Source organism: Hyla sarda, chromosome 12 (genome assembly GCF_029499605.1).
Source record: "Hyla sarda isolate aHylSar1 chromosome 12, aHylSar1.hap1, whole genome shotgun sequence".
Taxonomy (NCBI): Eukaryota; Metazoa; Chordata; class Amphibia; order Anura; family Hylidae; genus Hyla; species Hyla sarda.
The window spans coordinates 20,317,448-20,332,882 of NC_079200.1; the positions used below are offsets into that span (position 1 = coordinate 20,317,448).

General features: G+C 47.3%; 1 protein-coding gene across 1 annotated transcript in view; it reads left to right on the plus strand.

Moving 5' to 3' along the window:
• The window catches only part of LOC130296690 (NXPE family member 1-like), a 29,006-nt gene extending 22,264 nt beyond the window's left edge, over positions 1-6,742 (plus strand). The window contains exon 4 of the mRNA XM_056548514.1: positions 5,837-6,742. Within this exon, the coding sequence (XP_056404489.1) occupies positions 5,837-6,372 (536 nt within the window). The 3' untranslated portion in view covers positions 6,373-6,742. The remainder of the gene's footprint in view (positions 1-5,836) is intronic.
• The last annotated feature ends 8,693 nt before the right edge of the window (positions 6,743-15,435 follow it).

A 15,435-nucleotide genomic window follows, 5' to 3' on the forward strand; every position in this document is an offset into this window, starting at 1 on the left:
AATGGAGATTTGGCAGAGGATTCAGAATTTTTGAAATTGTACGAAAATTCAGCCCAGGGCAGAAGATCGACCCAATCATCTTGGCCCGGAGGAGACAAAATGTCGCAAGTAGTCACCAAGAATCTGGTTTACTCTTTCCACTTGTCCATTGGATTGGGGGTGATAGGAGGACGAGAAATTTAATTTGATCTTTAATTCATTATAGAGAGCTCTCCAAAATTTTGACACAAATTGAATGCCTCTATCCGAGACGATATGCATGGGAAGCCCGTGAAGACGAAAAATCAGCAGAAAAAATTGCTTCGCCAACTGGGGCGCAGAAGGAAGGCCTGGAAGCGGAATGAAGTGGGCCATTTTGGAAAAACGATCAACGACCACCCAGATAACGGTGTTGCCATGGGATACGGGAAGATCTGTAATGAAATCCATGGCAATTTGGTACCATGGTTTCTCAGGGACAGGCAATGGATGGAGGAGTCCAGCAGGCTTCTGGCGAGGGGTTTTATCCTGGGCACAAACAGTACAAGCCCGAACAAAATCAGTAACGTCACCCTCCAGTGTAGGCCACCAATACAGACGGGAGATTAGCTGAATGGACTTTTTAAAGCCAGCATGACCAGCCAGGTGAGAAGAATGCCCCCATTTGAGGATCCTGAGGCGAAGGCACAAAAGTCTTTCCAGGGGGGGTTTGCCCCAGTGAGGCTGGAGCAGAGGAGACCAGGCACCCAGGTGGAAAGATATGCAGCAGAGGGGCTTCATACTCGGAGGCATCAGAGGAACGAGAAAGGGCATCAGCTCTGACATTCTTGTCAGCGGGACGGAAGTGTATCTCAAAGTTGAAGCGGGCAAAAAACAATGACCATCTAGCCTGGCGAGGATTCAGACTCTGAGCGGACTGGAGGTAAGACAAATTCTTGTGGTCCATGTAAATGACAATGGGATGTTTGGAACCCTCCAATAGATGTCTCCACTCCTCGAGTGCTAACTTGATGGCCAGAAGTTCACGATCTCCAATAGAGTAGTTCTTTACTGCCGGAGAGAAAGTCTTTGAGAAAAAAACACAAGTAATGTTACGTCCGGTAGCATTTTTTTGCGGAAGTATGGCTCCAGCTCCGACTGAGGAAGCGTCAACTTCCAAGAAGAATGGTTTCAACGGATCAGCTCTGAACAGAACTGGAGCAGAGGCGAAGGCAGCTTTGAGACGATTGAAGGCCTCATCCGCTTGTGGAGGCCAGGACTTTGGATTAGCATTCTTCCTGGTCAGAGCAACAATAGGGGCCACAATGGTTGAGAAGTGAGCGCTCATGGCGTTCCTCTGACTGCAACACTCCGGTCGGCATTGCCGACCGCGAGCGATGCTCTCTGGTCCCAGGAGGGGACGCGATCCGAGGCACGGCTCAAAGTGGCCCAATCACTTCCAATCACTCCCTAACCTATAAAAACCCACTTCCCCTTCCTCTCCTTGCCGGATCTTGTTGCCTTGTGCCCTGAGAAAGCGTTTAAGTGTGTCCCAAGCCTGTGTACCTAGACCTTCTGCTGTTGCCCCTGACTACGAACCTCGATGCCTGCCCTGACCTTCTGCTACATCTGACCTCGCCTCTGTCTAGTCCTTGTGTACCGCGCCAGTCTCAGCTGCCAGAGAGGTCGAGTCGCTACTGGGGAACACGACCTGGTAGTTACTGCCGCAGCAAGTCCATCCTGCTTTGCAGCGGGCTCTGGTGAACACCAGTAACTGCTTAGAACCGATTCCCCAGTACGGCCCGCGTCATCGCCTCTCTGGTACAGGGGATCCACCTCCAATGTCTTCACCAGCCGCTAGTCCGGACCCTGACAGGAATAAACTGTCGATAATAGTTGGCGAATCCCAGGAAGCGTTGGATAGCACGGAGTCCGGAAGGGCGTGGCCAATCCAAAACCACCGACAGTTTATCTGGATCCATTTGAAGCCCTTGGCCAGAGACTAGGAAGACTGTTGCATTCAAAGAGACATTTTTCAAATTTAGCGTACAGGTTGTTTTCACTGAGTCTTTGGAGCATTTGTCGGACATGACTACGGTGTTCCTCTAAGTTAGAGGAAAAAATCAAGATGTCATCCAAGTAGACCACAACACAGGTATACAATAAGTCCCGAAAGATCTCATTAACAAAGTCCTGAAAGACTGCAGGGGCGTTGCAGAGCCCAAAGGGCATAACTAGATATTCAAAATGTCCATCTCTGGTATTGGAAGCGGTTTCCCACTCATCACCTTTACGGATGCGAATAAGATTATACGCGCCCCTTAAGTCCAGTTTGGTGAAGATACTTGCTCCGCGTAGACGGTCAAAGAGTTCGGAGATCAAAGGCAGGGGATAGCGGTTTTTGATGATAATCTTGTTTAAACCGCGGTAGTCAATACATGGGCGTAAGGATCCATCCTTTTTGGAAACAAAGAAGAACCCAGCTCCAGCAGGGGATGAGGATTTCTGAATAAAACCTCTCTTTAGGTTCTCCTGGGTATACTCCGACATGGCTTGAGTCTCTGGGGCTGAGAGAGGGTAAATCCTGCCACGGAGCGGAGTGGTACCAGGAAGAAGGTCAATGGGACAATCATAAGGTCGATGAGGAGGTAAGACCTCTGCTTGCTTTTTGCAGAATACATTTGAATAGTTCTGGTAAGCCTTGGGAAGGCCTGGTAAAGATGAAGCCACAGGGGTTTGACTAGTTGAAGCAGATGTGAGACATCCCTTGTGACAAGAAGGACCCCAACTTCTGATCTCCCCGGTGGTCCAGTCGAGGGTAGGAGCCTGACGCTGGAGCCACGGCAAGCCGAGAAGAACTTCAAAGGTGCAGTTAGGCAGAACGAAAAATTAAATGCTCATGGGCAGGGGTTCAGTGCGGTAGCGCACAGTGCAGTCCAATTTCTCTCTGTTTACAGAAGAGATAAAGAGCGGCTTGACGAGACGGGTTACTGGAATACTGAACCTATTAACAAAAGAAGCCAAGATAAAGTTTCCTGCAGAACCTGAGTCCAAGAAGGCCACTGCTGAGAAGGAGGAGTTGGCGGAAGGAGAAATCCGCACAGGTACAGTCAGACGTGGAGAGGCAGAATTCACACCAAGTGTTGTTTCACCCTTGTGAACTAGGTGCGTGCGTTTCTCCTGACACAGAGGGCGGATAGGACAGTCTTTTAGGAAATGTTCGGTCCTAGCACAGTACAGGCACAAATTCTTGTTTCGGCGGCGAATCCTCTCTTGTAGGGTCAAGCGAGACCGATCCACTTGCATAGCCTCCTCGGCGGAAGGCATAGGAACAGATTGCAAAGGACGTTGGAAGACAGGAGCCTGGGAGAAAAAACGCCTGGAGGCGAACAAGATCCTTTTCCTGACGAAGTTCCTGGCGTCTTTCCAAGAAACGCATGTCGATGCGGGTGGCCAAATGGATTAGTTCTGACAGATTAGCAGGAATTTCTCGTGCGGCCAGGACGTCTTTTATGTTACTGGATAAGCCTTTCTTGAAGGTCGCGCAGAGGGCCTCATTATTCCAGAATAGCTCTGAGGCGAGGGTGCGGAACTGGATGGCGTATTCACCCACAGAAGAACTCCCTTGGACGAGGTTCAGCAAAGCAGTCTCGGCTGAGGAGGCCCGGGCTGGCTCCTCAAAAACACTACGAACTTCAGAGAAGAAGGACTGGATAGTAGCAGTGGCGAGATCGTTGCGGTCCCAAAGCGGTGTGGCCCATGACAAGGCCTTTCCAGACAGGGACTGACCACGAAAGCCACCTTAGACCGTTCAGTAGGGAATTGGTCCAGGTGTAGGGAACACTGGGACAGGAATTCACGGCACTGTTTAGAGTCCCCATTAAACTTGTCCGGTAGAGACAGGCGGAAGCTGGGAGCAGCCACTCGCTGCATAGGAGATGCAGGAGCTGGCGGAGGGGATGGTTGCTGTAGTTGCGGCAGAAGCTGTTGCAGCGTAACGGTCAGTTGAGTCAGCTGCTGTCCTTGTTGCGCAATCTGCTGTGATTGCTGGGCGACCACGGTGGTTAGGTCAGCGACATTAGGCAGCGGGACCTCAGCGGGATCCATGGCCGGATCTACTGTCAGGATCCGGACTGGAATGCAGAGAGGACACTGGAGGTGGATCCTCTGCGTCAGTGAGGTGATGGCGTGGGCCGTACCAGGGGAACAGAATCTAAGGGGTTACTGGTTTTCACCAGAGCCCGCCGCAAAGCGGGATGGACTTGCAGCAGCAGGTAACCCCCAGGTCGTTGCACCCGATAGCGACTCAACCTCACTGACAGCTGAGACAGGCGCAGTACACAGGGACAAGGCAAGAGCAAGGTCGGACGTAGCAGAAGGTCAGGGCAGGCAGCAAAGAGTCGTAGTCAGGGGCAACGGCAAGGGTCTGGATACACAGGCTTGGGATACACAAAATGCTTTCTCAGGGCACTAGGGCAACAAGATCCGGCAAGGACAGGAAGGGGAAGTGGTTTTGTATAGAATGGGAGTGATTGACAACTGATTGGGCCAGGCACCAATTAGTGGTGCACTGGCCCTTTAAATTTCAGAGAGCCGGCGCGCGCACGCCCTAGAGAGCGGGGCCGCGCGTGTCGGGACGTGACAGCCGGGGAACGGGACAGGTGAGAAGATTGGGATGTGACCCGCGGGCAGGCGCATCCCGCCAAGCGGATCACATTCCCGCCGGCAGTAACAGTGTAGCGCTCCCGGTCAGCGGGTCTGACCGGGGCGCTGCAGACAGGAGAACGCCGCGAGCACTCCGGGGAGGAGCAGGGACCCGGAGCGCTCGGCGTTATACACACATGCACATGCACCCTCATTTTATCAAGGATATTTGGGTAAAAAAAAATTTTACCCAAATATCCTTGGTAAAATGAGGGTGCGTCTTATATGCCGGTGCGTGGTAAACCCCGATAAATACGGTACATCCAGTGACTCAGAGGTTATGCCTTCTCTGTTCAGAGTAGTTTTTTCTCTTCTCTTCTCTGACTCAGATAGCCATGAAGACTTTATCGAAATGTGATTAGTCTCTGCAGATGTCCTCACTAATAATGCACCCAATGTGCCCCCACTCAATAATAATGCCCCACTTTTATCTCATTTACAAAAAACGCCCCAACATTATACCCACTCATTAACAATGCTGCTGTATAAGGTAACAAGGGCACTATTATGATATATAGATACAGTTATAATGCCTTGTTTTCTCCATAAAGTAATAGTGACCCCTTAACCCCTATCCAGTAATGGTAATAGTAATAATTACTCCTGTGCACTCCATATAGTAATAGTGCCCCTTGTGCCCCTATGCAGTTATTATGCCTTCTTTTCCCCATAAAGTAATAGTGCCCCCATGCTCCTATACAGTTAAAATGTCTCCTCTGCTTCTGGCAGGCATCTTATGATCCCACTGGCCACTGTAGAGATAGCAGCATCCTTGTGGCCCATGGGCTGTGGGTCTAAAATTGTGTGATGACTGTAAGAGGAATCGTGAAGCAGAGAGCTGTTGATCCGTCATCCTTCTTCACTGCATCTATGTCTAAAAATATCACATCCCATTTGTTGGAAAGTACATGATTTATATGCAGGTACGATGTCTTAGTACTCAATTATTAAGCTTTAAAATAAAAACACAGCACCACAATATACACTACAAGCATAGCGGAAGCTTAAGTGTAATAGAGGCCCTGAGGCACTTGCTTCTTTTGCATTCATCATAATCCAGCTTGGCCTTTGGCAAATCCCTGACATTGTACCGAAGCCAATATACTTCTCTTCCAATTTGACAGTAGTATTTCAGTATTGTAGTAATATTTCTGTGTACTACCTCTTTCAACAGGTCTCAAGACCTTCAATCTACACAGAGCTGGAATGGAGACACTGATGGTAGCTGTAGATCAAGAAAGAAATATTCATTTACAGTGGAAAAAGCACAGTCATCCAATTGTTGCACATTCTTCCTACTTGATCAAAGATGATGCTTATGTCCATGAGCAGATCGACCGACTATCCGGAGGCCCCAATTTTGTCATTGCCATCTGTTTGGGTCAACACTTCAGACTTTTCCCAGTCCAGCTTTTCATTAAGAGAATTCTTAATGTACAGAAAGCTTTAAATCGTCTCTTTTTGAGGAGTCCCGATACAAAAGTCATCATCAAAACCGAAAATACTAGAGAGGAAAGTAATGATGTAGAGAGATTCAGTGACTTTTATGGTTATATCCAAAATGTAATAGTGAAAGACGTTTTCAGAAATCTTCCTGTTGCTGTAGTTGATGCTTGGGATATGACCATTGCTTACAATACACACAATGTTCATCCTCCAGAACATGTCATCCAGAGTCAGATAGATATGTTTCTAACATATATTTGTTAATTTTACTGAGGAAATATTCAATGTTTATCTTTAGCTAGTTGTCTTCTACCATAAATCCTTTGTTAGATGTAACTGGTATCTTGGGGTTTAAGCAGATCGGTAGCTGGGATGAAAGACATACTAAAAGGAAGAATTTCAAATGTTTTTGGAACAACTAAGAATATAATTCCAGGTTTATTTCTCATATAGGAAGCTGTCATGGATCTGGCTAAAGGTGGAGGTCTTGCTAAGGTGTGACATTCTACACCTAACCTAACCCATACACATAAGGCCTCCATTTGTAAAAAGGACACACAATACTAAGTGAAGAAGGGTAAATAAGATCAGATACTTCCCTATACCTGCTTAGTTGGGTGAATACAAATCTTTCAGAGGGGCCAATCCGATGACCAACAAACTGTAAAGTTGTAAGTTGTACCTATAATTGGAATATGATAAATATAGGGATTTTTTTACCAACTCGTTTGCTATGTTGCATGCAAAATCTCCACTGTGTAGAGTGCCACAGGAAGAAAAACTACAAAAACAACAAAAACAATTACATGTAATTGTTTCTTAAAGGGGTACTCTGGTGCTTAGACATCTTATCCCCTATCCAAAGGATAGGGGATAAGATGCCTGATCGCGGGAGTCCCGCCGCTGGGGACCCCCGTGATCTTGCACGCGGCACCCCGTTTGTAATCAGCATGTTCGCTTCCGGACTGATTACCGGCGACTACAGGGCGGGCAGCGTGTGACTTCACGCCCCCGTGTGATGTCAAACTCCGCCCCTCAATGCAAGCCTACGGGATGGGGCGTGACAGCTATCATGCCCCCTCCCGTAGGCTTGCATTGAGGGGCGGAGCGTGACATCACACGGGAGCGTGACGTCACATGCTGCCCGCCCTGTAGTCGCCGGTAATCAGTCCCGGAGCGAACACACTCCGGGGACTGATTACAAATGGGGTGCAAGATCACGGTAGGGGATAAGATGTCTAAGCACCGGAGTACCCCTTTAATTTATAACACTTCAGCATCTCCTGTGCTGTTGTCATTATGCTGGCTGTACTTTTAGATGAGGCATCAAATGGGGGGGGGGGGGGGGGGAGTGGGGAGTACAGGGTTTCAATGCACCTACCAATGCACCGACCAATATATATGTGCTAAAGGGAAGCATCATGATTTACAAAAAAAAAGGGGTTTTCTAGGCGAGGTTTAGTATATGGTAGAATTGTAGAACCTTTGTATAGTTCCGCAAAAGACATTGGGGGACATTTTATCCTTATGTGTCTATTGTAGACACAGATCTACCCCTTTACACTGCTTGTCTAATTTACGATGTTGCTCAAAATTTACAAAAGTTGTGCATGTCCTTTGATAAATTTTGTGCAAATATAGAAATGCCCCCCCCCCCTCGCTCTACCGTGCACTCCTTCTCTACCTCACACTCCACAGAACTGTGGGGTTTCCCCATGTACACTGCTCACATAGCCGGAGCAGCAGTGTGCGCCAAACAAAACTCTGCACAATAGTAAAATCATAAATCTTTATAAAGTACACAGAATGTCTGTGTTCAAAAAAAGATGTAATTTTGCTGAACAATCTGTCCCCTTACTTCTATATCTGTGTTTACCAATGAGAATGCCACCAAGTGTTGCAAAACTTGGCATGCTGGGAGTTGCAGTTTTTCAAAAGCTGGACGCACCCTGGTAAGTAAACACTGTGTACATGTACCAGAGAGTGTGTGATCATGTACATGTAGCAGAAATAAGTGTGTGACATGTGTACGGAGCAGAGCTGAATGTGTGATTATGTGTAAGCATGAGCACGCACACACTCAGCTCTGCCTCATACACCTGATCACACACTCAACTCTGCTGCATACACACAATCACACACTCAGCTATGCTGCATACACAATCACACACTCAGCTCTGCTGCATACACATGATCACACATATACATAGACCTAACTGCCGTACCTCCTTCTCCCTCCCTGCACATACAGTGGTATTCTTAGGGATCGTTCACACGGCCATCTGCCCCGTTAATAAATGCCCATTCTGCAATTCGTTTGATAATTTTTAAAGGGGTTGCAAACATCTGTAAAATAATCCCATTGATGTCAATGGGATTTTTTTACAACCCTTTATCACCCGTTTGCGCCTGAATAAGGGGGTCCCCCCCTGAAACGTTGTACCATGACTGGTGGAACTACAGTTTATGCTGTCAAATTCTGCTGCTAAATATGCTATTATGAAGTCTTTCCGAGACGATTCGAAGTGCAATATGTAAAAAGGGAATAAATCCGGAAGAATTTTCCAAAGAAATCGTGTATTATGATCTAATTTTTACTCACTTTCATTCATTCACTTGGCGTGCGGTCAGCATATGTTTGCCCTACACACGTGTTTGACCAAAATTGCCTAGAGAGTCTGCATGGAGCTCTATGGTGTAGTGGCCATTCTACCGTTAAACTACTATTATTTGGAACTCAATTGTGCTGTTGTTATTATAACAATGACAAAGACCATGAAGCATCTTATTACTGTAAGCCAGACTCTTTGCGCTCTGGGTAATTTGTTTACCACCAATCCTGGGATCTCTCATTCTTCATGGAACTAGAAAATATTGCTTAAATGGGTACTCTCATTAAACATAATTTTTTTAATTGTCATTTAATAATTTTTTTAATGTCATTTAAAAAAAAATCTCTCTTTCACACTTTAATTTACATTTGAAATCCTGGCCACTAGGTGCCACCCTACATGGTCCAGGAATAATTTACCCCCCTCACGTTGGGCACGTACGGACCACTGCTGGCTTGGCAGCGTGGTCCAGTGTGGTCCGGAATGCGCGTCCTCAGCTGTATATGAAACAGGTAGAGAGCGAGCACAGTGCTTGTGCGCACGCGGTGCGCGTAATTTAAATATCCCCACCTCCTGCATCTCCCCTTCTCAATCATTGCAGCGCGCGAGCATACAGGAAGATGGGCAGGAGCCGGCCAGCCAGGCTTCAGATGACGTCGCGCCTGCCGGGCCACGCCCATTTCCTGCCCTCGCACACTGCTCAACACTGAGCTACCTGAGATTCTTTTAAAAAGGTATTTAAACGGGGTTTTACATTTAAATAAATACAGGGATAGAGATAGTTAGCATCAGGGACAGATGGGGAGGGGGATTAGGGAAAGTTTAGTTAAAAGGTAAACATATAAGTAAGAAAGCGCTAAATAAACAGTCTCTCGGGGGATGCATGAAAAAGGGCACATAACTGTTACAGTGGATTCAAAGATTTCATAAACAAAAATGTCCAAATAAACAACATCGAAGCGAATAGAAACTGTTTATTTAGTAAATGACAAGAAAATTGCAACTAAAGCAAGTACCGTATATACTCGAGTATAAGCCGAGTTTTTCAGCATGATTTTTCGTGCTGAAAACGCCCCTCCTCGGCTTATACTGGAGTGAACTCTCCACCTGTCAATCCCTTCTCAGTGGTCTTCAACCTGCGGACCTCCAGATGTTGCAAAACTACAACTCCCAGCATGCCCGGACAGCCATCGGCTGTCCGGGCATGCTGGGAGTTGTAGTTTTGAAACATCTGGAGGTCTGCAGGCTGAAGACCACTGCGGCCTTCGTCATCATCCAGACCCCCTTTAGTTTTCTACTCACATCCGTGATGTCCCTGCGCATGAACGTCCCTGTGCCAAGGCAACGTTACTAGTCCGGGGCCGGCCCGGAGCGGAGAAGAGGGCCTCCCGGTGAAGATGGACAGCCTGGAATGACTAACCCTCCCCACCGGACGGTCCCTGCAGCATAGATGGCCCGGACCAGCTCACCCTTCCTTCCCACCGAGGGGAGGTGAGTAGAAAACTAAATGATGTATTTCCCACCCTAGGCTTATAGTCGAGTCAATAACTTTTCCTGGGTTTTTGGGGTGAAATTAGGGGCCTCGGCTTACATTCGGGTCGGCTATCGAGTATATACGGTATATAGAATACAGTATACAAAAATGTACAAGTGTCTTAGCTTCTGTGATTGAGAGGCGCCTTCTGTTGTGTACCAGCACCCAGATTATTCAGATAGAAAGGAGCACAGTCTGAAAGCTCATCTACCTATATCTGATCTTTTCTTTTCCCTTTAATGAAAAAGTCTGTCCAGCCTTAAAGGGATATTCCAGTTAAAAGCAATCAATTAGTTAAAGGGTACCTCTCATCAAATAAACTTTTGATATATTTTAGATTAATGAATGTTGAATAACTTTCCAATAGCATGTTAATGAAAAATATGCTTCTTTCTATTGTATTTTTCCCGATCAGTCCTGTCAGCAAGCATTTCTGACTCATGCTGGAGTCCTAAACACTCAAAGCTGCCAGCCTGCTTTGTTCACAGCCAAACAGGCTGTGAACAAAGCAGGCTGGCAGCTCTGAGTGTTCTCCTTTGCGAACAAAGCAGACTGGCAGCTCGTAGTGTTTAGGACTCCAGCATGAGTCTGAAATGCTTGCTGCCAGGACTGGTAGGGAGACCCCTAGTGGTCATTTCTTCAAAGTGGAAAATTAAATAGAAAGAAGCATATTTTTTAATAACATGCAATTGTGAAGTTACTCTACATACATTAATCTATAATATATAAAAAGTTTTTTTGATGAGAAGTACCCTTTAAAGCCTTAATGACTGAGTCAATTTAAATTTTTGCTCCTCGCATTCCAATAGCCATAAGTCTTTCCTTTTTTCATTTACAGTCCCCATGTGATGGCTTGTTTCTTGCAGGACCAGTTTTACTTTGTAATTACGTCATGTATTTAACCCCAAAATGTACGGCAGAATGTAAAAAAAAAAATTGTGGAGTGGAAATTTAAAAAAATTGGTGTAGTCCAACTTTTGGCTGGTTGTTTGTTTCTTTGCAGTGTACTTTACGGTAAAAAAAACAAAAAAGACATGTCTTTATTCTGTGCATAAGTTTAAAGGCTAATGTGTTAGCCTGTATTTGAGGGAGGTGTGGCATGCAGGGCCGGACTGGGGCTAAAAACCAGCCCTGGAAAAATTTGCATACCAGCCCCACAGAATTGTGTCACTGTGGCAGGCACCGGCTGCAGGGAAGAGACAGGGAAGCCTGACATTTGATTTGAGCAGGGAGTGCTTCACCATGATTTATATTGCAGGAGTGTATAGGGACTAGGGGGGAGATTTATCAAAACCTGTCCAAAGGAAAGGTTGCTGAGTGGCCGATAGCAACCAATCAGATGGCTTCTTTCATTTTGCAGAAGCCTTGTTAAAAATGAAAGAAGCAATCTGATTGGTTGCTATGGGCAATAGAATAGAATAGAAGAAGCAGGAAGATGGCGCAGGACGTGTCTGGGGCTAAATTCACTTTTCATCCCCTTGAGAACCGGACATTTAACTTTTTGGATAACAGAAGCAGCCGGTAGCTGCTGACCAAGTGGTAACTAATAGTGTGTGCCCTTCTGCTCCCCACCATGTGTATAGCAGTGTTTGCCAAGCAGGGTGCCTCCAGCTGTTGCAAAAATACAACTCCCAGCATGCACGGACAGCCTTCGGCTGTCCGGGCATGCTGGGATTTGTAGTTTTGCAACAGCTGGAGGCACCCTGCTTGGAAAACACCAGTGTATAGTTTATAACATCTATTGTGGTTAACCCTTTAATGACCAGTGCTGCCTTTCATCCTATATACCACGGGGTGTCTAACCTGCGGCTCTCCAACTGTTGCAATCATAGGTCTACCCTAATAAAGCCCAGGGGGGGATCCACGTCCGCCACTGAACGGCCCGCAGGTGGCCCCGTCACATTCCCCTGTACAAAGATCTTTTCGGGACGCAAGGATGTCCCTGTTACCTTTCTGCGGCGGCCCCCGCATTAACTTCAAAAACGCAGGGGCCGCTGGGAGGTAGTGCACGCAGGGATGTCACTGACGTCCCGTGCGCGCGCCTATAGCAATGGAGGAGCGGAGCATCGACGAGGAGAACGAGATGGCAGCACCTCATCTTCAGTGTTCCGACCACCGCTCCTCCAGTCCCGGGACCTACTGCTATGGTCTATAGGCCGGACCGGAAGAGCAGTGGTCGGAACGCTGAAGTGGGGCAGTACATAGGCATACAGCCTCCAGCCATACACTGTATATGGCTGAAGGCTGTATGTCTGTGGGGAAACTATACTGCACCTAATGTGGGGAACTATACTGCACCTAATGTGGGGGAACTATACTGCACCTAATGTGGGGGAACTGTACTGCACCTAATGTGGAGAAACTATACTGCACCTAATGTGGGGGAACATTATACTGCACCTAATGTGGGGGAACATTATACTGCACCTAATGTGGTGGAAGTATACTGCACCTAATGTGGGGGAAGTATACTGCACCTAATGTGGGGGAACTATACTGCACCTAATGTGGGGGAACTATACTGCACCTAATGTGGGGAAACTTTGCTGCACCTAATGTGGGAGAACTGTACTGCACCTAATGTGGGGGAACTGTATTACACCTAATGTGGGGGAACTGTACTGCACTTAATGTGGGGGAACTGTACTGCACCTAATGTGGGGGAACTGTACTGCACCTAATGTGGAGGAACTATACTGCACCTAATGTGGGGGAACATTATACTGCACCTAATGTGGGGGAACATTATACTGCACCTAATGTGGGGGAACTGTGCTGCACCTAATGTGGGAGAACTGTACTGCGCCTAATATGGGGGAACTGTACTACACCTAATGTGGGGGAACTGTACTGCACCTAATGTGGGGGGACTATACTGCACCTAATGTGGGGGAACTATACTGCACCTAATGTGGGGGAACTGTACTGCACCTAATGTGGAGAAACTATACTGCACCTAATGTGGGGGAACATTATACTGCACCTAATGTGGAGGAAGTATACTGCACCTAATGTGGGGGAAGTATACTGCACCTAATGTGGGGGCACTATACTGCACCTAATGTGGGGGAACTGTGCTGCACCTAATGTGGGAGAACTGTACTGCACCTAATGTGGGGGAACTGTACTACACCTAATGTGGGGGAACTGTACTGCACCTAATGTGGGGGAACTGTACTGCACCTAATGTGGGGGAACTGCACTGCACCTAATGTGGGGGAACTGTACTGCACCTAATGTGGGAAAACTATACTGCACCTAATGTGGGGGAACATTATACTGCACCTAATGTGGGGGAACATTATACTGCACCTAATGTGGGGGAAGTATACTGCACCTAATGTGGGGGAACTGTACTGCACCTAATGTGGGGGAACTGTACTCCACCTAATGTGGGGGGAACTGTACAACACCTAATGTGGGGGAACTGTACTGCACCTAATATGGGGGAACTGTACTGCACCTAATATGGGGGAACTGTACTTCCAACCTAATGTGGGGGAACTGTACTGGCAACCTAATTTGGGGGAACTATACTGCCAACCTAATGTGGGGGAACTGTACTGGCAACCTAATTTGGGGGAACTATACTGCCAACCTAATGTGGGGGAACTATACTGCCAACCTAATTTGGGGGAACTATACTGCCAAACTAATGTGCAGGGACTTTTATGTTTATGTATGTGTGCATGCAAGCAAGAGTGTATTTGTGTGTGTGTGTGTGTGTGTACAGTGACCCCCCGACCTACGATGGCCCCGACATATGATGAAATCGACATACGATGGCCTCTCAGAGGCCATCGCATGTCGATGTCAGCATCGACATACGATGCTTTTTTATGTCGGGGCCATCGCATTAAGTGCTATCCGGCAGCGCCAAATGCTTAAACTGCTGCCGGATAGCAGCTTAATGTTCCCCGTGTGGTGTGGTAAGTATTACTTACCCCTCCACGATGCTCCGGGGTGCCCTCCGGGTCCAGCGCTGGTCTTCCGGTGTCTTCTCGGCCCTCTCCGATGACGTCAATACGCTGCTGCGCACATCATCCAATAGGAATGTCGTACGCAGCAGCGTAATGACGTCGCTACGCAGGCCCAGTAAGGCCTTGCGGAAGACTGAAGAGGACCGGAGAAGACAGCAGAGGACCGGAGAAGACAGCGGAGAGCCCAGCGGAGGCCCGGGGTCACCATTGGGAGCGGCGGGGACACCATCTCGAGCGGCGGGGACAGGTGAGAACAGCTTCCTATATTTTACATTGCACGAATCCCTCAACATACGATGGATTCGACAAACGATGGCTCGTTTGGAACGAATTACCATCGTATGTTGAGGGACCACTGTATATATATATATATATATATATATATATATATATATATATGCATGCGCGCAGCGTGAGTTTGTGCTTTAGGGTGCACACCCTAATGCAATAGGCTGCGCGCGCCTATGGTCTGCTCACCCATATCTTTTCTCTACTCATGACAAAAAACAAACAGTGCAGTGCAGGTCTGTGCGATCCTAGTGCCAGTGGTACCTGATGCACTGAGAAACTCCCCCTTGAATTTGTACAGGTGGAAATTTTCCGTGTGAACATACCCTTAAATGGTTTTCTGCTTTTTCAATTAATGGACCTTAGTCACTAGAACATTAGTAACTCTGCACAATTACAAATTATATGAAGAACGATCCATTGTATATGATGATCTCTCACAGATCCAGTACTATGTCGTGCATATTGCCAAAAAGGTCAAAGCCTGCACTGGAGCTAATGTGCCAAGAAAAGGACATCCCTACTGCAGGAAAGAACAAGGAACAACTTATTGCTGATCTTGTGGAGTATGATGCCCGTGCAGAAGAGCTGAGTGACATGAGACAAAGTCCTGCAGCTGGAACTGCCATCCAAGGACTGATATCTCTTGGGGAATATAACATTACTCCCCATCAGGACAGTACTCCACATGAGGCCTTGGACTCTTATATGCGGACTGCCTTACAGCCCCTTGGGAATGTGGATGCCAATATGAAACTCCAACTGCTTCTCCAGTACCAAACTGCAGAGAGAGAGGCACAGATACGAGCTGCAGAGAGAGAGACAGCAGAAAGAGAGGCCCAGCGAAGGCATGAACTGGAGGTTCTGAGGCTGAGAGGGGATGCTTCATCTGCACGCAGTGATGTGCAGGATC